At 37.3% G+C, this 24,690-nt stretch overlaps 2 protein-coding genes across 3 annotated transcripts in view; both read right to left on the bottom strand.

The window, feature by feature from the left end:
• LOC102127036 (NBPF family member NBPF4) overlaps positions 1–24,690 on the bottom strand; it is a 635,890-nt gene that overhangs the window by 325,922 nt on the left and 285,278 nt on the right.
• On the bottom strand, positions 896–22,809 carry SEC22B (SEC22 homolog B, vesicle trafficking protein). 2 transcript variants are annotated; one of them, XM_073997700.1, is made up of 6 exons: positions 22,596–22,809; positions 19,018–19,113; positions 15,283–15,392; positions 8,940–9,100; positions 6,115–6,261; positions 896–2,876 (listed from the first exon to the last, which is right to left on the bottom strand). In XM_073997700.1, exons 3-6 carry the CDS (start codon positions 15,291–15,293, stop codon positions 2,722–2,724), a joined length of 474 nt encoding a protein of 157 aa, XP_073853801.1. In that variant the 5' UTR covers positions 15,294–15,392; positions 19,018–19,113; positions 22,596–22,809; the 3' UTR covers positions 896–2,721. The 2 variants fall into 2 exon arrangements, with proteins under 2 accessions (XP_073853801.1, XP_005542195.1); XM_005542138.4 differs by lacking the exon at positions 19,018–19,113.

Here is a 24,690-nt window from a genome sequence, read left to right as displayed (position 1 = left end):
TTACTTAACTCTCTCATGTCTCAAAGCAGAATCCTTTGTAAAGTTTATTTATATAGTGGTGTGAAGAGTACTTACTTCAAAAGGTTTGGTCAGTGTGAGAAATAAGCTCCTAACAAAGAAAGTGTTATGTAATAGTTATTATCTGGTGCCTCTGATCACATCTTTCTTGAAAATCACTTGAAATCTGCCTAAGTTTCATTCTGCTTTTGATGGCTCCTTATTTTCATCTCCCTACTTCTAGGCTTCCTCCCTAATATATCTTTTATGCCAAGGCCTATATGATCACTTGAAACTATAAATCTGATGCCATCCTTTGCCACTGCCATTAAGATAGTCTAAAATCCTCAGCATGGTAGACAAGTCCCTTTATGATAGTGTACCAATCTAGTTCTCATTCCTCAAGTCTCCTCTGTTGTCTGTGCTTACCCTATGGGCTAAGCTGAACTGAGCTGTTACATTTCCAAAATATGCCTCGCTGTCTTTATGCATGCCTTTGCGCATGCCACTGACTCTTCCTAGAATGCCCCATTCTCCTTCTCTAGAAAGTCTTCTCTTACCATACTTCTTCCCAAAATAAGTTAGGTGTCCTTTCTTAATGTGCCTCCAATAACCCCATACAGTATTTATCCCACTCTATTTTAGATGCCACTTTGGTTGCTGATACATTTCATCTAGTCAGATCTTCCCACTGCCTCTTATAAAGAAAACCAGGAGCCACGTTATGATATCCTTGTTCTCTAATTTTTCTGCCACCCTGATCTTAAACCACTTTCTTTTTCCTTTGTTGACATTTACCCCATCCCTTTATTAATTAGCCCAACAAGATTAGAGAGAAATGTATCTACAAAGGATATATGTAGATAAATTAACTAGATAATAAAACTTCACACTGAAGTGAATATTCTAGAAGTATTTATTTCATTGCTGACCATTAGGTTGCAGCATGCAACTCTCAACAATGAGCTGCCCCTCTCCACTCCTATAGAAGCTCCAAATACTATGGTACCACTATTTAGGTTTTCAGCCTTTCAAAGGCTTTTATTATCAACATCATCATTACTTAGGCAGGAGCCTTTCAGGGACTTAAAAGCACTTATTATCTATAAAAGGTAACTTCATATTGCATGCACAAAATTCCCAATTGGCAGATTTAGGTCCATAAAAGAAAAAAAATATTCTAGTTCTATAAATTATCAGGAATAAAATAGCATTCCTCCTTGCCTTGTTATAAGGAAATAATATTTTTTTTCCTTACCAGGAATCAGGATAGTATCTTTGAGGATCCCTCAGGGTTATAAAATTGCTTACTGGTTAAAGTTTTCGCCAAAGATATTAAGAAATAAAAAGTTCGCTCATTTTCCTGTACAATTTAAAGAAGTATCTGCAGTATGTACAGGAGTTTTACGTTATATTGCAGACCCTTGCGATAATATTTAAAAGGCCTATTTTCCCCATTAAAAAATTCTACCTCAGAAGGTAAAAGGAAATCCCCATCATCCCTGAGCAGAAAAGGAAAAAATCATGGGTATTTTAATTAGTTAATAGAAACCACTATAAATGAGTTATCTATCTCTAGAACATTCTCAGAGAATTTACATGAACCAAAACAGGAATGAAGTGCTCTCAGAGACTTTTTCTCAGGTAAATGTATTTAGTAGTTTGAGTAGCTGATCTGCAAAAACTTTAAATTTAATTAACTACATAAATGAATATTTTTTATTTTGAAATTTGAGAATGTCCTAAGAGGATGTCTACAGGACATGAAACTACTAGGTGCAGGAAAATTTTTTAAATGTTAGCAAATTGTGGCAGGAGGAAAACAAACAGTGGAGAAAATTGTGGTAGAGAAAGTAAAGAAGGGGCAGGAGAAAGCTGTACATATAACCTGGGCCTTCCTTTCTTCTCATGAAGCCAGGGGCTTCATCTATACCCTATACTTGCTCTTACACTAGTACAAACCAAATGCTGCAAAATAAAAGTAATAATGACCCAAACTAATTTAAGTCTTTTGTTTAAGGAGTAAATGAGAGAAACATTGTAGCTTCTCAATCGAAGAGTGCTATAATTTCAAGGTATCTTAATATAATTCACTTAACCCTAAAGCAATTGTGCAATAAGCAAATTATAAAAGGAAAACAACAAAGGTTAACTTTCTACTGGGGCCAATAGACAAGATCTGTGGAGCACAGCAATTAACCTTCACATACTGGAGTCTTGTTTAAAAGGCCATCAAAAACTCAGATTATTGAAAATCACAAATGTCACCAACAAAAGGAATGTTGATTAGAGTCAAAAAAAAAAAAAAAAAAAAAAAAAAACCTTCCCAAAGGACTGCCTTCTTTGAAGGAATTTCAGAATGTTGCTAGTACAGGTTGACTAAATCTCATTGATGGCTCCATTAGAGAATGAGAATGCCCCAGTCAGTGCTGTTTTTAAAATGCACTGGGAGGGAAAAAACGAAATAACAATCTACTGTTCCCTAACATATATGGCTTAGCACCCAGAGAAAGCCTCTGCCCCTGAAACAGACTTTCTACATAGGGTTAAGCTTCATTAAATGAGGTGTAACCTTTCATTTTCAGGACGTCTCTTTTCTTTCAAGGTCTTTAGAGGCAGAAGTTCCACTTGGATTCTAATACACATCTCTGTGAGCTCAGTTTCCTGAAAATATACACCTACTGGGTTCTAGGTTCTCCCTTACCAGTGACTGTATTCATTATTTCACAGCCACCAGAATCGGACATACACTATTAACATGATGAAAAATACAGCTACTGCTGCAAGTTTGGCATAAGTGGAACGCATGTTCAAGTACTTCGCATCCTGGCGGTATTTCTTGGACAGACTGGACAAATTGTTAGCCTTTGAATCCAATGCTGTCAAAGAGGAAAAAAGGAAAACATTAATTAGTCCCTGGAAGTATTTTGCCAAAAGTATTAAGGCATTAAAAATAACCAAAATGAGCAGCATTGCAACAACCATGAATCTTAAATCATCATTTTTATTTTTAAGACTAACATTGCATATACTAATTGATGATCCTGAAACACTGTAAAATCTATAATACAGTTTAAAATTATCAGATCAGATTATGTCTGAATTTTTGAGGCTATATAGTAAGGTGGTTAGAAGTACAGGTTCTGGCCTCAGACTCTTTGGTGCAGATATCACCTGTACTAGTTATGTGACATTGGTCAAGACATGTAACCGATTTAAAACCTAGTTTCTTCATCTATAAAATGGGGATAATAATAGTAACTATGTCATAAGGTTGTGTGTACATGAGATTGCCTGTAAAGTGAGCAACAGTGCCTACACATGATAAATTATAATAATTGTTACATGTTAATAATTACTATCTTCATAATCTTCTAATGGTCTGAATCATATTCTCTTATATTTTGAAAAACAATAATGATAATCTATGTAAAACAAACTCAGATAATCAGAAAATTCAACTAACCAAACACAGTCTTAAGCTATATTTCAATGATGACTGCTAAACCACAAAGTAAAGACTACTATGAAGTAGCTATCAGGATTTATATTTCAATAGACACAGGAAAGTTGTAACTAAAATACAATAAGAAGTACTACCAAAAAAACCCAAGTAAATTAAGCTTTTTAGCATTTTCTGGCAAGTTTTTTCACCCCCAAGGACATTTGTAATGTTATCTTCTTATAACAGTTAACTAAGCACTTAGAGAAATAGCCAGATAGACACAAGCTAGACCAGATTAAAATATAGGGCATATTTGAATAATAAACACAAACTCTCCATTTGACATAATAAATTCTGATCAAACTTTTCACTTCTTTAAATTTCAGAAAAACTATTTTGCAATCTGATTGTTTCTTCCTTAAAGAATGCTTTTGGAATATTTGGGGTTGCTTAATAGAGACTGGTTTTGATTGGGAAACATGGCGTTACTTAATAACACAAGCATGACAGCCACGTCTGAATTAGCAACTGATCACATGAGTAAGAAAAACATCTAGCCAGGAAAAAAGAGTCAGGGACTGAGAAATAACCATGACAATGCACAGGGCATCTTTTTACAGAGTCTACAAGAATATACACTCCACTGGAGAGGGATTCTAAATTATTGTGTTTGCTGCTATATCCTGAATGCCTAGAACAGGGCCTGGTATATAGTTAGTGCTCAATAAATCTAAATCTGCTGAGAATAACTCAGCAGAGGAACAATTATTAGACCATGTGAAACAAGTCATAGTTGAGAGAATTTATATATGAACATTTTGAAATACAGGATAACATAAAGATAAAGCTATTGCTTAGAGAAGTCATTTAACAAATATTTATGTTACAGGCACCCTGTGAAGTGCTGAGGATACAACAATGATCAAAATGTACATGATCCCTGCCTTTAAGGAATTTAGAGTCTTGCATGAGTGATACAAGAAAAATTCCTGTGCTAGTCTACTTTATCCCATATAGGAATTGCAAGTCTGTATGACAAAAACTTACACACTCACTCACTCGAAATTTGATATTTAAAGAGTGTGAAGGTAAATGAATAACTGCTCACTACTCACAAAAAAGTTAAAGTTTGTAGTTCATAATAAAAGAAAACTCATTTACTAATGAATATATAGCATGGCTGAATTCAAAAATACTTATTAAGGAACATATTTGTGACCATTACTATGGGCGATATATAAGAAGTATGTGAAACAGATATAAAATACATAAACACTGTATTTAAAGAGCTTACATGTCCACATTAAACACTTAGGTAATATTTAAACATCAGGTAAATATACATATACTTTTAACCTAATTTTACCTAATTACCTACACTTTTAAAATTATATGAAGGGCTGGGTGTGGTGGCTCATGCCTGTAATCCCAGCACTTTGGGAAGCTGAAGTGGTTGGATTGCTTGAGCCCTGGAGTTTGAGATCAGCCTGGACAGCATGGCAAAACCCCATCTCTACTAAAAAAATAAAAAAATTAGCCAGGCATGGTGGTACACGCCTGTAGCCCCAGCTGCTCAGGAGGATAAGGTGAGAGGATTGCTTGAACCCAGGAGGTGGAGGTTGCAGTGAGCCAAGATCGTGCCACTGTACTCCAGCCTGGGCAACAGAACAAGACTCTGTCTCAAAAAAATAAATATATGAAATTATATAAAAATATTTAATTATCCAAATATGTTTACCTGCATTAATATAAATATTTAAATATATGAAATATGTATTTGTTATATGGAAATATATTTAATATATATTAAAGTATATTTAATATATATTAATATATGTTTAATATGTAAGTTAGGTATTTAATAAAGGTAAATTAAGTAAACACACATGTATGTAATATGTTTCAAAAACATTATATTACTAAGTGCTTTAGGAGTTTAAAGTACAGAAGAGATTAATGTGATACAGGCTATAAGGATCAGAGAAGGCTTCTTTAAAGAGGCAGTTCTTATGCACGTCTTATAGAACAGGTCCAGCATTAAGGCAGAATAGACCACTAAGGATAGTGCAGAAGCTGGCGTGGCTGCAGCAGAATGTTTGTGAACTAGAGAATGACAGACATTTGCATCCTTATTTTCCATATATAGAGCACAATGCCCTACAAATAACAAGCTCTCAATAACAATGGCTGACTGATGGAAAAATAAGTCAGACTGGATCTTATCTTGTAGTCCCAGATTTGAAAGTTTTTCAGAGAGGAATGCCTTGATGAAAATGGCATTTTATAAAGATTGATGTGGCAGCAGTAAAGTCTCCCAAAGAGACTACTCTAAAAACCACTGCAATAAATCGTTGACAATTTTCTCTCATTCTTTTCATTTCCCTTAACTTACACAAGTGTTTATATAATTTACTGAATTTTGTGAATATCTTAGAAATAATCATTGCCTCTAATATGGATGAGTCCTTTACACTGTTCCAACTCAACAAAAATTAATCACGCTAGGAAAAAAACATATCATATTGGAAGCATTGTAATGTAATGTACTTCTGGGAGACAAATTCTTAACAGTCCTAGGTAGAATCTAACAGCATAAAAGGCACTGCAAAATGAGCTATCCTTGTCTATGGAATGAGAACCATTTCTTCATAAGACTCATTGCTTTTAGATACCTGAGAGTGCTTCTCCTCGTTGTAACACTTCTTCAATATTGGCCACCATGATCCTCTGCACATCTTGCAATTCAGTGTTGATGGAGCCTAGGTTTCTTCGAGCACGACTGTCAATGTAGAGCTTCTTGGTTTTTTGAATGAAAGTATCTAGAATGATGAAGAAAAGTGACCATGAACAATTTCTTTCACGGCCATCGAAGTACTGAGGTAGGAAATTAAAAGTTCTGAGTTGGCTGGGCGCGGTGGCTCACGCCTGTAATCCCAGCACTTTGGGAGGCCAAGGCAGGAGGATCATGAGGTCAGGAGATCGAGACCTTCCTGGCTAACACAGTGAAACCCTGTCTCTACTAAAAACACAAAAAGTTAGCCGGGTGTGGTGGCACACACCTATAATCTCAGCTACTCGGGAGGCGGAGCCAGGTGAATCACTTGAACTTGGGAGGCAGAGGTTGCAGTGAGCCGAGATCACACCCCCGCACTTTAGCCTGGGTGACAGAGTGAGACTCTTCCTCAAAAAAACAAAAACAAAAACAAAAACAAAAACAGTTCTGAGTTTATGCCTGGATTTGCCACTGTCCATGGTTAACCAAACTCTTGGTTGAATATCAAAACCTAGGCTTTTGATTTCTTCATTTGTAAGATGTAAACGTATAACTAGATGACCATTCAGGAGAAATGTCCTTTGAATTTCCTTTGAATTAGAAGTATTTGCTATATAAGGCTGCTATCAGAAGCCTTAGAGAAATTAAGACCCACTATAGTAAGCCTTTCTTGAAAACAGAAATTTTCAAACAGTATTCTGAGGATCCTTAGGGTTACTTAACTCTATACATTCCTTAAAAGGATGCTGGTAACACTCTAGCATTATTACAGCCTAACATGGCAAAAGGGTTCATGATTATTAAAGAGCTGAGAAACATTACTTTAAAGTATTTTCCCTAATATACATTCCCAGTTTCATTCCATTCTAAAACCTCATGTAAAGCAAATATGTAATAGGGAGATTTCCAAAATACCAATATAAAACTGAACTGAAGTCTCGGCCGGGCACTGTGTCTCATACCTGTAAATCCCAACATTTTGGGAGGCCAAGGTAGGTAGATCACTTGAGGCCAGGAATTCGAGACCAGCCTGGCCAACAAGGCAAAACTCCCGTCTCCACCAAAAATACCAAAATTAGCTAGCTGGGCATGGCGGCATGCACCTCTAGTCCCAGCTATTCAGGAGGCTGAGGCACAAGAATCACTTGAACCTAGGAGACAGAGGTTGCAGTGAGCCGAGATCATGCCACTGCACTCCAGCCTGGGCGATAGAGCGAGACTGTCTCTCTAAATAAATAAATAAAAACTGAAGTCTCATCCATCTTTTGCTCATATCAGTATTTCTCAAAACTATAAGAATGACTTACTATTAAAGATATTTTCAACTTTTGTCAAAAATCTTAATTTAAGTGTGCTGTACCCCTTTCATTGCCTCTTTAGATCTCCTCTCTGCCCTCCTGCACCTTGCTTTCTGCACTGGGAAGCTGACTGGGATGAAATGCCTCAACAGACTCCTTGCCCTGTGCCAGTTAGGTTCAGGCAATGAAGAAGCCCCAACAGTAGCGAAGAAGGAGAACAGACAGTGATGTCAGGGTATTTATTCCCCTGGCTTCTTTCAGAGAAGCGAGTATCCTTCTTCTGGAAGTATCCCTCTACCAAAAGTTACTGCTCCTCTCAAGTTGGGCTTCTCTAGAAATTTTCTCCTTTTCAGTTTCAGAAACTGCTCCTTCCCCTTATATATTCAGGCCTAGGGATGATAACAACCAGTATGCTACTGGTCTGAGGTTACTGTACCTTGTAATTATCCTACAGCCTATTCATATCTTTGTATATAATCCCTTAAGCTAATTTGGGTGTGCCATCTATTTCCTGTATGACTCTGATACATTTGTCTTATTTTTGAGGGAGGTTTACGGGACTATTACTGCCTACAAAAACAAAATTTGAAAAACTGGACATTATATAAAGCAGCACTTGGACAGTGTACAGTTATGAAACACTACAGTGTTTTTCCAAAGCAAGATGACCCATTTATCTAGCAAACCTGAAACACTTCAGAAATTCTAAGACAGTAAAACTAATTTCTCTTTTAACTAAAAATTGCAGCAATATAGCCTGATTCTACTTGTTCTCACTTCCTGTACTTATTGTACTTAGGACATTTCCTTTGATCCCTTACAATGAGATACTTTACCAGGTCTGAGGTGACTAGTCTTTCTATAAATCTTGTACAAATACAGACACCTATGCTCACTATTCCTGAATGTAGTAAATATTATACTCCAAGACCATGAATACCATGTATCTTCTATGTCTTTGTCTTGTTTTGTTTTTTAATTAGAGGATCTTACTCTACTAAAAGAAACAAAACACCATTCTTTCTGATTTCCCAATTCTGATCTCCAAAAATGAGCCTTATTATGACTGTGAGTCTGCAGACTGGGGTAAAGAAGAACTCAGCCATTATATGCCAATCAAGTAGATTTTTAGGCACAGTTTCTGTCACATGTGACTCTAATGAAGAATCAAACCAAATAACAGAAAAGGGCAAAAGGCAACAATTTCTATGGGGAAAAGATCAAAAGACTAGAGAAAATTACTTTTTAGAAGGAAGCCTTAGTCACTCAAAAAGACAAAAAGAAGTGGAATGGAAAAGGGAGCAGAAGCTAAAACTTCAACAAGTAAACATCAGAAAAAAATATATCAATATTATAGCAGTGTAACAAACAGCTTCTCCATACTGTTTGCTCCCTTGATAGAGAGAAGTGAGGGGCAAAAACTTACCAAATTCAATAAAGGAATAGGGTCGGGACACAGTGGGCACCTTCTTCCCATGCTGTTCATCAAATTCTGAGTGCAAATCTTCTAGGTAGGCAAAAGCCAACTTCTTAGGGAAGGCAGCTTCACATAAAACCAAATAACACACCCCCTGCTCAATAATGTAGCTGGTGAGACATAAAAAGCAAGACGAAGTTGTCTGTAAAGTAACAGTACTGACAACAGGTTAAAGCAGAATCTCTGTACCATGCAAACTTTTAAAAAATCTAGCCTAAACATTTTAAGGCTGGCTAAATGAGAAAGTCAATTTAAAATCACAAATCCCTGGAATCAGAAAGCAAACATCTTCCCATTATTAGACGTATATTCTTTTTTTGTTTTTGTTTTTGTTTTTTGTGTTTTTTTTTGAGAGAGTCTCACTCTGTCGCCCCAGCTGGAGTGCAGTGGCCCGATCTCGGCTCACTGCAACCTCCGCCTCCCAGGTTCAAGCCATTCTCCTGCCTCAGCCTCCCGAGCAGCTGGGACTACAGGTGTGCATCACTACACCCAGGCTGGAATGTAGTGGCGTGATCTCGGCTCACTGCAAGCTCCGCCTCCTGTGGGTTCACGCCATTCTCCTGTCTCAGCTACTGCTAGGACTACAGGTGCCCGCCACTACCACGCCTGGCTAATTTTTTGTATTTTTAGTAGAGACGGGGTTTCACCGTGTTAGCCAGGATGGTCTTGATCTCTTGACCTCGTGATCCGCTCGCCTCAGCCTCCCAAAGTGCTGGGATTACAGGCGTGAGCCACTGCGCCCGGCCTATTAGACATATATTCTAAAAGGAGTATTTAGACATATTTATTATATTTTTTCATCCATTAGATAATCTTTTTTTTTTTTTTTTTTTGAGACAGGGTCTCTTTCCATCACCCAGATTACCCAGGTTGGAGTGCAGTGGCATGATCTCAGTTACAGCAACCTCTGCCTCCCCGGTTCAGGCGATTCTCGTGCCTCAGCTTCACAAACGGCTAGGATTACAGGCACCCACCACCACACCCAGCTAATTTTTGTATTTTTAGTAGAGATGGGGTTTCACCATTTTGGCAAGGCTGGTCTGAAACTCCTGACCTCAAGCGATCCACCTGCCTCAGTCTCCCAAAGTGCTGGGATTACAGGTGTGAGCCACTGCACCCAGCCCACTACACAATCCTTCAACTAACATTTTAAACTTTTATTTTAGCTTGAGGATGTGTATGTGCGGGTTTGTTACCTGAGTATATTATATTGCATAATGCCGAGGTTTGGGGTATGAACAATCCTGTCACCCAAGTACTAAGCATAGTACCCAATAGTTTTTCAACCCCTGCCCCCTACTTCCCTCCTCTTCTAGTAAGTCCTCAGTATATTTATGTCCATGAGTGCCCAATGTTTAGCTTATAAACTTATAAGTGAGAACATACAGTATTTAGTTTTCTGCTCCTGCATTAATTCACTTAGGTAATGACTTCCAGCTCCATCCATGTTGCTGCAAAGGACATGATTTCATTCCTTTTTATGACTGCACAGTATTCCAAACTGTATACGTACTACATTTTCTTTATCCAATCCACCACTAATATTTACCTAGGTTGGTATCTTTGCTATTGTGAATAGTGCTGCAATGAACATGCAAATGCATGATTTTTGGTAGAAAGATCTGTTTCCTTTTGGATATAAACCCATTAATGGGTTTGCTGGATCTAATGGTAGTTCTGTTTTAAGTTCTTTGAGAAATCTCTAAACTGCTTTCCTCAGTGGCTGAATTTACATTCCCACAAACAGTGTATAAGCAATTCCCTTTTCTCCACAGCCTCACCAGCGTCTGTTGTTTTTTGACTTTTTAATGATGCCCTGTGACTGTTGTGAGATGGTATCTTATTGTGGTTTTGATTTGCATTTCTCCAATAATTAGTGATGTGCACTTTTTCATTAGTTTGTTGGCCTCTAGTATGTTTTGAGAAATGTCTGCTCATGTCTTTTGTCCATTTTTTAAATGGGGTTATTTTTTGTTTAATACTTAAGACTTTTTCTTGAAAAATTCACAGTTGTGACTCCATCCACCCTTTGATTCTACATGGTAAACTAGCATACAAATATTTAAACTCTTTCTAGCCACAAAGAAAAACAGTAGATCTGGAAATTTCTGTGGATAGAAATGTAAGGTTAATGACAATGTTTACTGGGTACAAGACTAATTAACACTCCTTAATTTCCAGTCCAGGAGAACTCTGTAATCAACTGAAACTTTTCAACAATGAAACTGACTTTCTTTTGTGATAATGAGTTCCCACGCACTCTGGAAGGGTCTATATGATTATACGTCTGAGAAACTCTTAGAAAAATGTTAGGCTACTAAGTGGTTTTCCAACTTCTTTTTAGCCATAGTATACACACACACACACAAATATATATATTTATATATGTAATATGTATATATAATAAGCAAAACTTATATTCAGAAGGCCAATGTATGTATCAGATAAAATCAGAAGTTCTTTAGTTTAAGTAGGAGTTTGCAAATATTTTCTCCCATTGTGCAGGTTGTCTCTTCACTGTGTTGTTTCCTTTGCTGTGCAGAAGCTTTTAGTTTAATACAGTCCCATTTGTCTACTTTCTTTTCTGTTGCCCGTGCTTTGAAGTCTCTGCCATACAGTCTTTGCCCAGGCTCATGTCCTGAAGCATTTCCCCTATGTTTTCTTCTAGTAGTTTTATAGTTTAGGGTCTTAAGTTTAAGTCTTTAGTCTACTTTAAGTTGATTTTTGTATATGATGAGATAGGGATCTAGTTTCATTCATCTGATGAGGAACTAATATCCAGAATATACAAGGAACTCAAACAACTCAACGGGAAAACCAAAAATAATTCCATTAAAAAGTAGGCAAGGAACAGAATTGGCATTTCTCAAAAGAAGACATGCGAATGGCCAAGTATCTGAAAAAATGCTCAACATCACTCATCTTCAGGTAAATATAAATAAAAACCACAATGACATATTATTTCACCCCAGTTAAAATGTCTATTAAAAAGACAAAAGTCAATAAATGCTGATGAGGATGAAGAGAAAAGAGAACTTTTATATACTATGGAAAACAGTGTGGAGGTTTCTCAAAAAACTAAAAACAGAACTACCATACAATCTAGCAATCCCACTGCTGGGTATTTCTCCAAAGGAAAAAAACTCATTATGTTAAAAACTTATCTGAACCCCATGTTTACTGCAGCACCATTCATAGTATCTATGGATAGATAATCAAGAGAAATGTCCATCAACAGAATAATGGATTTAAAAAGTGTTTTTTACACACATATACATACACACACACCATGGAATACTATTCAGCCATAAAACAGAATGAATTTCTATCATTAGCAGCAACATGGATAAATCTGGAGGACATTACGTTAAGTAAAATCAGTCATGCACAGAAAGATAAATATGGCATGTTCTCATTCATATGTAGGAGCCAAAAAAAACTTTTGAGCTCATGGAAGTAGAGAATAGAACTGTGGGTATTAGAAGTGGGGAAAGGTAGACAGAAGGGAAGGATGGGCAGAGGCAAGTTAATGGATAAAAAACACAACTGGATAGGAAGAATGAGTTCTGGTGTTCTGCAGAACTGTAGGGTGAATATGGCTAGCTATATCTTACTGCGTATTTTCAAAAAGCTACAAGAGGGAATTTTGAATGTTCACAAAGAAATAATAAATATTTGAGGTGATGAATATGTTACTCTGATTTGATTACACATTGTATATGTGTATTGAAATACACTCCATATCCTATAAATATGTGTAATTATTACATGTCCACTGAAAATAAAAGGAAATATTTTAAAACATAAGGAGGAGTTTAGGGGCCCAAAGCATTATATATACTCCCATCCTTGCCCTTTCTATGTGGCTCCTGAGGCATCCTAGGGCTCCATAAAGGATAAAGACTATTATATGATCTATCAGGCCTCTTAAAATAATGTTAATAATATAGCTGTCTTATTCCTTGCTTGGGCACCTGAATTAACTGGTCTCTTTGCTTTTAGTCTACACCATCTTCTATACCATCAGTTTTATTCCCAGAGACTACAGATGGCCATATTACCCTGCTTACAAACTCTAAGGGTTCCCTAATACCTACAAAATAAAATCATACTCCATGGTATTATATTTACAGCCTTTCAAAACAAGTGTAAGCAACATTCTATCATATATTTTAGTAATCCAAATGGCGGACTGTTTTCCAACATGCTAGGTTCTTTAGATATTTGTGGACTTCTGCTTATATTGTTTTTTCTTTTTTTTTTTTTTTTTTTTTTTTTGAGATGGAGTCTCGCTCTGCCGCCCAGGCTGGAGTGCAGTGGCCGGATCTCAGCTCACTGCAAGCTCCGCCTCCCGGGTTCACGCCATTCTCCTGCCTCAGCCTCCCGAGTAGCTGGGACTACAGGCGCCCGCCACCTCGCCCGGCTAGTTTTTTTGTATTTTTTAGTAGAGACGGGGTTTCACCGTGTTAGCCAGGATGGTCTCGATCTCCTGACCTCGTGATCCGCCCGTCTCGGCCTCCCAAAGTGCTGGGATTACAGGCTTGAGCCACCGCGCCCGGCCTTATATTGTTTTTTCTAACCATTAATGCTCTTTTATGTACCTGGAGAAATCCTGTTCATTTTCTTATGTTCAATTCTACCATTATTTTTTCTGTGAAACTTCTTTATATATACTCCCCTCCTCTGTCCCGTTTCTTCGAACTTACCCCCAACAAATGGGAATTTGTTCCTTCCTTCTCTCTGTTCCCAAAACATTTCATTTAAATCTAATTTACAGCACCTTTTCATTTAAGACATTATAGTATACTTGTTTGTGTGTATCTCTCTCTGTACTAAGAGAACAGCATTAAAAGATAGGGGCATGCCGGGCGCGGCGGCTCACGCCTGTAATCCCAGCACTTTGGGAGGCCGAGGCGGGCGGATCACAAGGTCAGGAGATCAAGACCACGGCCCGGTCTCTACTAAAAATACAAAAAACCGGCCGGGCGCCTGTAGTCCCAGCTACTCGGGAGGCTGAGGCAGGAGAATGGCGTGAACCCGGGAGGCGGAGCTTGCAGTGAGCTGAGATTGCACTACTGCACTCCAGCCTGGGCGACAGAGCGAGACTCCGTCTCAAACAAACAAACAAACAAAAAAGGTAGGGACATTAAATGCAGGACTCAATATAAGGGCTGACAAAGAATAAACCCTTAATAGCTCTTGCATGGAAATAAAGGATGTTATGAGATTATGAATGTCTAAAGGAATCAGGCAGAAGAAAATCTCTCTCAATTCCATGAGAACTTTCTTAGGTCTTTGTTCCCTAAACCATGGTGAAAAGGAGGATACTAGATATTAAGTGACTATATTTTTGGTGTTAAAAATTAGAGTTCTAGAAAATATTTCAGATATTATAAAAATTAATACTTTATAAAACATAATGTCCAACATTTTCTTAGCCAATTGCCTAGGGTTTTATTTTTGTTTTGATGTACTTTTTACTTGTCTTTTGTAGGTAATTTTTGTTTTTAAAAGTAAACATAGCAGCTTCCTCCCTGGCCTAAGTTACCTTACTATCTAAGTCCTTAAAATAGTAAAGATTATTTAGCTAATCCGTTTTTATTTTCCTCTGATGCTCCTGTACTCTTTTCCTTTTTAATCCTTCTTATTTTGTCAGCTCTAAACTTGGCATGTATTAAACATTAAATACCAATTATTTGTAGACAATTTAAAATCCAATAATGTTCCTTTGAGTCCTTTATCAGCTATATCATTGTCTATAACCACTGATTAAAATGCTCTTCTCTTCTATAATTTTCTTTTTTCAAAATAATAGTAACTAATATTTATTGACTCTTCCCATGTCTGTCAGACAAGATGCTAAATAATACACGTGGATTCCCCCACAAACCTCTCACACCTCCTATGTTTATTTTCACTACTTTATAGAGGAAACTGAGGCTGAGAGAAGTTACGTGAGCTGCTCAAAGTTACACTGTTAGGAAATGTTTGAGCAAGGGGATTAACCCACACATATCTGGCTCCAAGACAGTCCTAAAGCAAGAAGTTATCTGTTATTGCATGATGGGCACAGCATTCATTAGACACATGTTAACAGGTTAAATTACTGTAAACATGTTGAAAAAAACAAACAAGATGTCCGTTTTGTAGAATTAGAGCCAGAGAAGTTGCTTCTCCCAAAAGACTACGTTTTAAAGTAATCTTTACTTTTAAAAAATTATTATTTTTATCAGGCATTCTGTTACTGTATTTCACACTTAAATGATCATAAAGAAATCAAGATTATACTCACTGAAAAGTCATGGCTCCTGCTTCCAAGGTACATCTGGTAGGGGACTGTTCATTCAACTTCCGAAAGAGTTGCTTAGCCTGACTCTGATACTGTTGAAGGTCCCGGCCAGACTGAAAGAAGACACCTTCATTTAAGAATTTTCCACAAAAAGCTGTTATCAATTAGTGAGAAACATCATATTATGAGGACACTCTGAATGAGGTCCTTCATTTACAGGTAAGTAAGATTCATTTTAATGAAAGAAAGACAACCTACTTTCAGAGTACAGAGGAAGACCTAACCCCTACTTCTTCAAGATGACTGCATTTGTTATTTGTTAAGAAGCAAAAGCATATACCTCAAATATACTTAGAACTCTTAACTTTCAATCCAGTATTCTTTCCACTGTTAGGACCGTACTCTCCTCCTAACCCATTTCATTTGCAGTTACTGGCACAGAACCATACAGCATGTGCTATATTCAGGGGAAATCCCAGAAACAAGATTGATGAATTTCATTTTTATGTTGGAATATCCAGGAGAACCTTCCACAAGTGTTACAGTTTTGAGCATTTAAACAAAACTAAATGTGTGTACTCATAACTGCAAATTATTATGAACACTTTGACTGCAATTAGGTAAAAATGACCAAGAGTAGACACAAAGACTAGGATGTCAGATATTCTTTACTGAATAAATCTATTTGGTTCCCAAGTTTGGACAGCAAAAGTTTGAATATCGAGGGATATATGCAGACAAAAATGAAAATAACAGCATTCAGATGTTATAATTACTGGTAATATTTTCCTGAACAATTTCTAACTGATTTTACAATTATTCTTTTAAAAAAGGGGGCAAATCTATTGGAAAAATAGCAGTGTCATTTCAAAAGAAGACAACCATGCATCACCAATCTACTAGATCCAACAGGGAAAGGAAATGCCTGAAGAATGGGAAGCAAATAGACATTGTTTATCCATCCACATGTGGGGAAGGGGAGCTTTCTGCCAGCTATCCAGTTATGGTCTGAATGTTTGCTGGTATCCCCCAAAAAATTAATGTTGAAATCCTAACCCCTCAAAGTGATGGTATGAATAAGTGGGACCTTTGGGAGGGGATTAAGTCATGAGGGTAGAGCCCTCCAGAATGCGATTAGTACCTTTATAAAAGAGACCCCAGAGGGCTAGCTTGCTCCATCTACCATGTGAGGAAACAGCCAGAAGGTGACATCTATGAACCAGGAATAGGCCCTCAATAGTCACCAAATCTGCTGGTGCTTGATCTTCACCTTGCAGAACTAGAAAAATCAATTTCTGTTGTTTACAAGCCACCTAGTTTATGGTATTTTGTTATAGTAACCCAGACTAAGACACTGCCATGTGATGCAAAGACATAATTCTATTTTGGAATTATTTATTTTACATAGAAAGAATAGCCTCCCTTTGGCAGATCTTTAACAACTAAATATTTAAGTAGAAAAGTATTTATGCTAGGGTCTCCCAGGATCTGAGCTCTAACTTTGATAAAGTACAAAGTGATATCTTAAAATTGTAGATAGTATACTAATAAGTTGATAGTAAAAACAAGGAAGCAATAATAAAATGATAAAGCGGCAGATCAACAAATGTACAATTACAGGATAATAAGATTCTAAGCTATATATAAAAATGGTGAACTGGAAATTTCAATATGAGTAAGAAGGTGAATAAGCATGAGGTGAACCAGGGGAGATAGGCAGAGTCCAGTTGAGGTATTAGTTTGTAGATTTATCTTAATACCACTGTTACGGCAATGATTTGTTTTATTGACATTTGCTACGTATTTGAGAAATAGTTCTATATTAACATATGTATGTCTGTATGTATATATGTACAGTTTTATATATTAAACTACTTTATAATAATTATATTGAAATTATCATATTAAACAGTACTACTTATATGGTCAGCCAATAAGAGTGAATACTGTCATATACTTTTAGCCAATAAGAACTAGTGCACAATATTCTATTTTCCTAAATTTGAATGGTACTTACCAATCTTTTTGTTTCCCCAGTGCCATTCTGAAGAGATCTGAACCCACAAGAGTAGATAAAAGGGATGCAAATAATGTTGGGAATGCTACTCAAGTGCCAAGAAAGAATATCAACATAGATCTGTGATTTTCAACCTTGGCTTCACAATAGAATCACTTGGGGAATCTCAAAAATAAAACTACTTATGCCCAGTCTCTACCACCAAACCAATTAAGTCAGCATCTTGGAGGTGGGGCTGTGACATCAGTATTTTTTACATAATTGCAACCACTGGTGTTAAATATAAGTTCTTTGCTTAAAAGGACTAGTTGAAGAAACATGGAAAAAATTGTCACTCAGATTGGTACAAATCCTTTGACTTTACAAGAGGCACTGTAAACATTACTGTAACCTGAGAGAAAGACTAACAACTGTATCACCTAATAAGAAACTGGCCAAAAGCATTCTACAAGTTCAGGAATTTGCAAACAGCAATGTAAAGACTGCCAATATACAACACTGGGGATGCACTTATAGGGATTATGGTATGCCAACCAACATCTTACCGTGCTGGTTCAGTTAGCATTACCATCCTTGAGAACACAATGCTAGCACAATCTTCTTGGTTAAACAGTACTCTTTCTGGCATATTCATATAATGGAATACTATGCAGCCATTAAAGCAATGATGTACAGAGTTTAATGATATGAGAAAATATTCATTAAACATTGTTAAGTGGAAAAAATTAGGTGAAACAGTCTTACGATATTATCTATTATTTAATGTTATATACACATACATATGTTTAAGGTCATCCACCAAAATGGATATAATTCGAGTACAGATTATAGCTAATACACACTGTTAACATTTTGGTCATTTTGCTTTTATGTATTTACTGACCTTTCTCTAATATGCACAAATTAATTTTGTAATGTGAAAAATCATTCATTCATTATGTATTTGCATCCAGTGTATTGATTATATGCAATTCTGATCTGTGAACTTTTAAGAAAGGCAAGATGAGGCCAGGCATGGGGGATCACGCCTGTAACCCCAGTACTTTGGGAGGCCAAGGCAGGTGGATCACGCGGTCAGGAGTTCAAGCCCAGCCTGGCCAAGATGCTGAAACACCGTCTCAACCAAAAATACAAAAATTAGCCAGGTGTGGTGGCAGGCGCCTGTAATCCCAGCTACTCAGGATGCTGAGGCAGGAAAATCGTTTAAACCTGGGGAGCGGAGGTTGCAGTAAGCCGATATTCCACCACTGTACTCCAGCCTGGGAAACAGAGTGAGACTCCATCTCAAAAAAAAAAAAAAAGAAAGAAAGAAAGGCAAGATGGAATTACACAAGATTCTTCAGAAATGATCATATGAAATTATTAAGTGTTCACTTTCTGCCAGGCACTGTTCTGAACACTTTACATTATTTAACTCATTTAATCTTCATGAGGTGATCAGAATTATTAGGCCAATTTTTTACTTGAGAAGTCAAACTTTTTAGACTCTAAGCTAAAAAGGGAGGAACTAGGATCTGAAAGCAGGCAATCTGGCCCTGGACCCCCTACTCCTAAGCATTATGCTATCCTAACTCTATAACTGAAATTGTTTCAATAGTAGATCCAACTTTTAGGTGAAGTCTTACTATGTAATTCTAATTCATTGGAAATGCTCAAGAAACCATGGGGCTGCTCTGATCTAGATCTCACAAAACAACATAACCACTGTTTTACATACTGACCTTTAGTTTGCTTTCAAGATCAAAGTCACAAAGGGCCAACAGTTAGCCAGTCCACCTAAAAATATTTAGATGTCCTCATTCTGTTTTCTACTTCATCTAGAAAAGATTAATGAAATTTGTATATGATATAATTATAAGATATCTATTAGTAATCCAATAATGCAGTGGATCGGAATAATTGGAAAAACTGTGAAACAAATTTGAGGTTATCCAATAGCAAATTTAGGATCTGGATCTATATATTACAAAAGGTAGAAGGTAGTAACTTGACACACAACCACAATACTTTTCGGTGCTGTCATCTGGGACTGCTGAACAACTAGTTGTATCAAATAATAACTTTTGCCTTCATAGCTCTTATCATTTTTAAATACCCACTGAACTCAGCTGGTCCAAGACCAGCAGCACCAAGAATCAACTACTTTCCTCTAAAAGCAATTACAGTAAGTGGATTAATCAACCCTCAGTGATTCGGAGCGTGAGACTATTTAACTGTACATGTTATCTGCTTTCCTAGAGCTTCCTGCTGCCTATTTGGTTAGATCTAACACTTTCTTCAAGTCTGGACTGCCCTTCACGATGCCAGAGGAAAATGAAAGAAAATACAATAATTTTGAGGCAGACCAGAAAGGTAGATAAAGAAATTGCAAAAATCCTAAAAGGAGAAACATACCATAAAAGGAACGAAGAAAAAAGATAAATAGGATATCAGTTAGGGAGTCCACATTTGAGAAGAAAAGCTCATCTCTCTTCCTGCCCTAAGTCTAAATTTTCAGTTAAACCCAGAGGAAACACCCTGTATAAAATACTCTGTCTATATTATTTTGTAAATTTTACTCTCTATTGTATTATCTGAATAACTGTCCATCTTCGGTAATACGGCAGGTTGTACAGGCACCCAGTAAATATCTAAAATATGATATCTATTATCAGTATAAATATTGAAAGTACACTGATAAGAAAACAAAAACAAACAAAAATGAAGATACATTGAATTATTTGGCCTGGACAATTAAGGTGCTTAAATATAAAACTGTTTGGTTGAGATACCTGTTTATTAAAAAGTGATTCCTGGACTCCTAAGAGGTTAAGGCATCATGAAAAGGCCTTAGAACAAGGCAGTAAAGTACAGTGGTTAGGCACTAAAGCTCTAGTCGACTCAGACAATACTTAATAAAAATCACTGGATCTCAGTCGGGGTGATTTTGCCCCCATGGGGCATTTAGCAATGTCTAGAAATATTTTTGTTGCCACACAAACAAACGAAGTGGGGAAGGGTGGTGGTACTACTGGCATCTAGAGGGTAGAGGCCAGGGATATTGCTGGACCTCCCACACAATATACAGGACAGTTCCCAAGAACAAAGAATTATCCATCCCCAAATGTCAACAGTGCCAAGGTGACAAACCCTGATGAAAAATTTCATTATGCCACTTATTAGCTGTGTGAATTTAGGCAAGCGATCTATCCTCTCTAAACCTCAGAGCTTCCTTATCTATAATTGGAGATTTTAATAGTACCTATTCTAATATGGTAGTATGAGGATTAAATTTAAAAATGCACTTTATAGGCTTAGCACAGTGTTTGGTATGTAGTAGGCACTTTTATAAATGTTATGTATACTATTAAAATAGTAAATTAAGTCTAAGATTCAGATTTTTACAGACATTAAAAGTTTAGGCAAACTTTATTATTCAAAGTCAAAACTCCTAAAGGAAAATATTATGGCACTACAATCACAAAAATATTTGTGTGTAAAATTTCTTTGTCAATTAAACAAAGCAATCCATCTTGATAAACCAATATGAAATCAATACCAAATTTAGAATTAAAAAACAATAAATCAATTAATTTTCAAAAAGTATCACGTTAGAGAGTAGGGGCCACTAATATTAAGTAGACTTTCCAGTTCACTTTGTATTCTTTGCCCACACTGGAATTCAATGCCATAGTTTAAAAACTGACCAGATTCCATCCCTGCTACTCCCAACACACACCCACCCACTATAGGAAAACTATTTTTTAGTCAAACTACACATCCTTCAAGGATATTTCCCTACACTATCTACTTTGTTCAAATCATATTCCTAGGTTCACTGGAACAATTACATTCCTTCTGCAGGATGGTCCTAGAATATTCCTGAAAAACATTTCACATTAGCAAATCAGGGTATGTTAAATTGTTCACAGTTTATTTCAAAGATTAGACTTTGTTTTTATGAAATGAATAGAATATATTTCACTTAGCATGACCTGCAACTTGATTATCTGTATCACCACTCTCCTAAAAGTGAAAGTAAATACATTTCCAAATCAAACCTAAAAAGGCATATAACTAAAGAGAATAGTTCCTTACTACTGGATCCTACTGTTACCTTAATGTCATACCTTCTGGGAAGACTTTCCTCATTTCCTAAAACCAACTTAGATACATTTTCCATGTTCGACAAAACCCTCTTCCTTCTCCTTAGCAGTTAAACTACATTTTAATAGTATATTGGTTATCTGATTTTTCCACTAGACTGTAAGCTCCACAAAGGTAGAGACTGTGTACTCTAACCCCCTGCATTAACACTATGCCTGGTACATTTGATGTGCTCAGTAAAATTTTTTTTTGCATTAATATATGAATGAAAAGTCCAACAGAAGAAATGTGCAACCTATTTTTTCTGTATCTCATCTTTTTTTAAGGCTCAAGGTTTTAAAACACTACTTAGACTGTATGAAAAAGTAAAATAAAATTGATCACTTTAAACAAATTATATAAATTCCATTGTCAGTTTTGTCTTCAGAACCTCCCAAGCTTGCTCCAGAAATTTGTCTTCAGAAATTTCCACTGTGATTCTAAAACACAAAACAGCTTTCTTTTAAGACGCCTGGAGTTATTGCTGTTTTTAATCAATTCAATATATTTTTGAGCACCTACTAGCATAAAGCAGCCATTGTAAAAGGTATGAATAACAGAGATGATTAAGATCCGTCGTTTGCCCGCTAGGAAACTCAAGTTATTGAAAGACAAAAAAATAAGTTACAATGTGTTGCAGGAATGTGGTACGGCGTATTGGAGAAGGTGGGAACTGGGAATAATCCTGAAAGAATGTGCTGTACTGAACTTTAACAAGTGCTTTTATGTGGCAATATTACCTCACCCACTTTCAAAAGACGTCAGCAAGCTAGGTCAAGGATCAGGTGCTACGTTATAGAGTTGAAGAACTTGGCTGATTTGTCCCAGGATTTATCCGTCAGCAGTCCTATTAGCAGCAGAAAATTAGAAATCCTGATTTTTAACAGTCCCTAAAGAGTCAAAGAACACTGGGTGATCACAATCAACCAAAGCTATCACTTCTCCAGAGCGTTTTTCTAAAGAGAAACAGGTAACACAAAAATCTGAACAACTCCTTCAGGAAAGATTCCTCTCACCGGTAGTCTCTCCCACACCAAAAGATAAAATAGCACTTCAGAGAGGTCGGGAGTGCCCGAGAAGTCACAGAGGTCTCTCGGCCCTAGGAAGGAATGCGATGCTGAGGGCAAAGCGCGCTGGCAGACTTGGGGTCGCGGGGATCTAGTAAGCAGCTCACCTGTTCGTCCTCCTGCATCGAGGCGGCCAGCGGGAGCCCGTCCGCCACTCGGGCGATCATTGTTAGCAACACCATCTTCACAAATTACAGGAATCCAACACTGGCCCGGAAGGCCGTTGGTGTCGTCCTCACTTCCTCCGCCGCTACAACAGTTATTCCCTATGTCTCAGTTACCGGAGATCCAGCTGCTTGCGTCTCCGCTTCCCGCTGAGGTGGCCGGAAACAGCGCAAGAGCTTTCCACTACCGGTCCCCAGAATTGGCTTCCCTCAGAGAACCACAACCATCAGAACACTGGTTCCGCGATCTGCCTTCCACCTTCTTAAACTTCCAAGGTCTGGCCGGCTTTTCTGAATTTGGGGCTTCGAATAAGCCTCGCCCTTTGAGGGGCATTGCACCCAAGCTGAATCAGAATTTTCTAGTTCTTGAAACTAAGTCTTGGGAGAGAGCTGGGAAGGAGGGTGGGAGTTAATGGGTACTCCCCATTAACCATTAACCATTAACCGTTAACCGTGAAAGGTATGTAAAAAAAAGGAAAACCCTGAAAATTAGGCTAGTTTCATATTTTTTTCTATTTTCTATGTTATATATTCTATAAAATTTTCTATATGTATTTCTGGACAAAGATTTTTGTCTATTTTTGCTTGTTTGTTTATGCGGCATCCCCACAAGGCTCCTTCAATAGTTTATGGTAAGAAGTCAATAAATATTTGTTGTATGTGTGAATAAATGAACAAGTACAGGACATCTTTTACCACCTAGGTCAGTCAGCCTACAAAAAGCTAGGATCAGGCCGGGCGCGGTGGCTCACGCCTGTAATCCCAGCACTTTGGGAGGCCGAGGCGGGCAGATCACGAGGTCAGGAGATCAAGACCATCCTGGCTAACAGGATGAAACCCCGTCTCCACTAAAAATACAAAAATTAGTCGGGCGCGGTGGCGGGCATCTGTGGTCCCAGCTACTCTGGAGGCTGAGGCAGTTGAATGGGGTAAATCCGGGAGGCGGAGCTTGCAGTGAGCCGAGGTTGCCCCACTGCACTCCAGCCCGGGTGACAGAGAAAAAAAAAAAAAAAAAAAAAAAGCTAGGATCTCTTATATATCTAGGTGTTCCCATCTCTTTGTTCTTTGGTGTCCCCATCTCTACAGTGGGGATATTATCGGCCTTTCAGGGTTTTAATGAATATTAGATGAGAAAATCTAGGTGCAAGGGTTTCATAAGCTAAAACAAGAATCATACAAATGCTTTTATTTATCATTACTTGATAATGACTACTCTTTACTAAGTGCTTACAGTTAGTTCTCACATTAATAGAAACACTGTTAAGTATATTCTAGATATTAATTAAGCAACCCAGTAAGCTTGTTTAGTATTGTATCTCCAGTTTGTAGTTGAGAGGAAAGCCTCAGAGAGCTCACAGTGATGGGAACAGGATTTGAGCTCAGGTTCAACTTCAGATCCTGATGTGATTCTGTCTTAACTTGTACCCATTAACTAAAGAGCTCAGACTTTTGTTACCTTTTATATTGGCCTTCAGCATTAGAAGAAAACTAATATTCTTTTTGTGTGGCATTTTCTTTATTAAAAAGATTTTTATTTCAAGAGCTTTTGGGTTACAAGTGGGTTTTTGTTACATAGATGAATTATATAGTGGTGAATGCTGAGATTTTAGTGCACCCATCACCCGAGTTGTGTACATTATACTTAAAAAGTAGTTTTTTATCCCTAGGTCCCTTCACACCCTCCCCCTTCTAAGTCTCTAAAGTCCATTATATCACTCTGTATACCTTTGTGTACTCAAAGCTTAGCTCCCACTTAAGTGAGAACATATGATTTTTGGTTTTCCACTCCTCAGTTACTTCACTTAGCGTAATGGCCTCCAGCTCCATCCAAGTTACTGCAAAGACATTATTTCATTCTTTTTTATGGCTGGGTAGTATTCCATGGTGTGTGTGTGTGTGTGTATCACATTTTCTTTATCCGCTCATTAGTTGACGGGCACTTAGGTTGGTTCCACGTCTTTGCAATTGTGAATTATGCTACTAAGAAAACTAATATTATTTAACGATAGACTTTTGAGACCAAAACCCAGTAAGACCT

This window comes from Macaca fascicularis, chromosome 1, assembly GCF_037993035.2.
Source record: "Macaca fascicularis isolate 582-1 chromosome 1, T2T-MFA8v1.1".
In the NCBI taxonomy this organism is placed as follows: domain Eukaryota; kingdom Metazoa; phylum Chordata; class Mammalia; order Primates; family Cercopithecidae; genus Macaca; species Macaca fascicularis.
The sequence above is the reverse complement of the archived record's forward strand: the minus strand, read 5'-3'. Positions and strand labels throughout refer to the sequence as shown.

Bases quoted from the DNA above. Each gene is read 5' to 3' on its own strand.
- SEC22B (XM_005542138.4), bottom strand. From the start codon at position 22,670: ATGGTGTTGCTAACAATGATCGCCCGAGTGGCGGACGGGCTCCCGCTG. The intron at 15,393-22,595 runs GTGAGCTGCTTA...GTCTTCTTTCAG, and splicing joins CGATGCAGGAGGACGAACAG to TCTGGCCGGGACCTTCAACA. The intron at 9,101-15,282 runs GTGAGTATAATC...ATGTCTCACCAG, and splicing joins GCAGGAGCCATGACTTTTCA to CTACATTATTGAGCAGGGGG.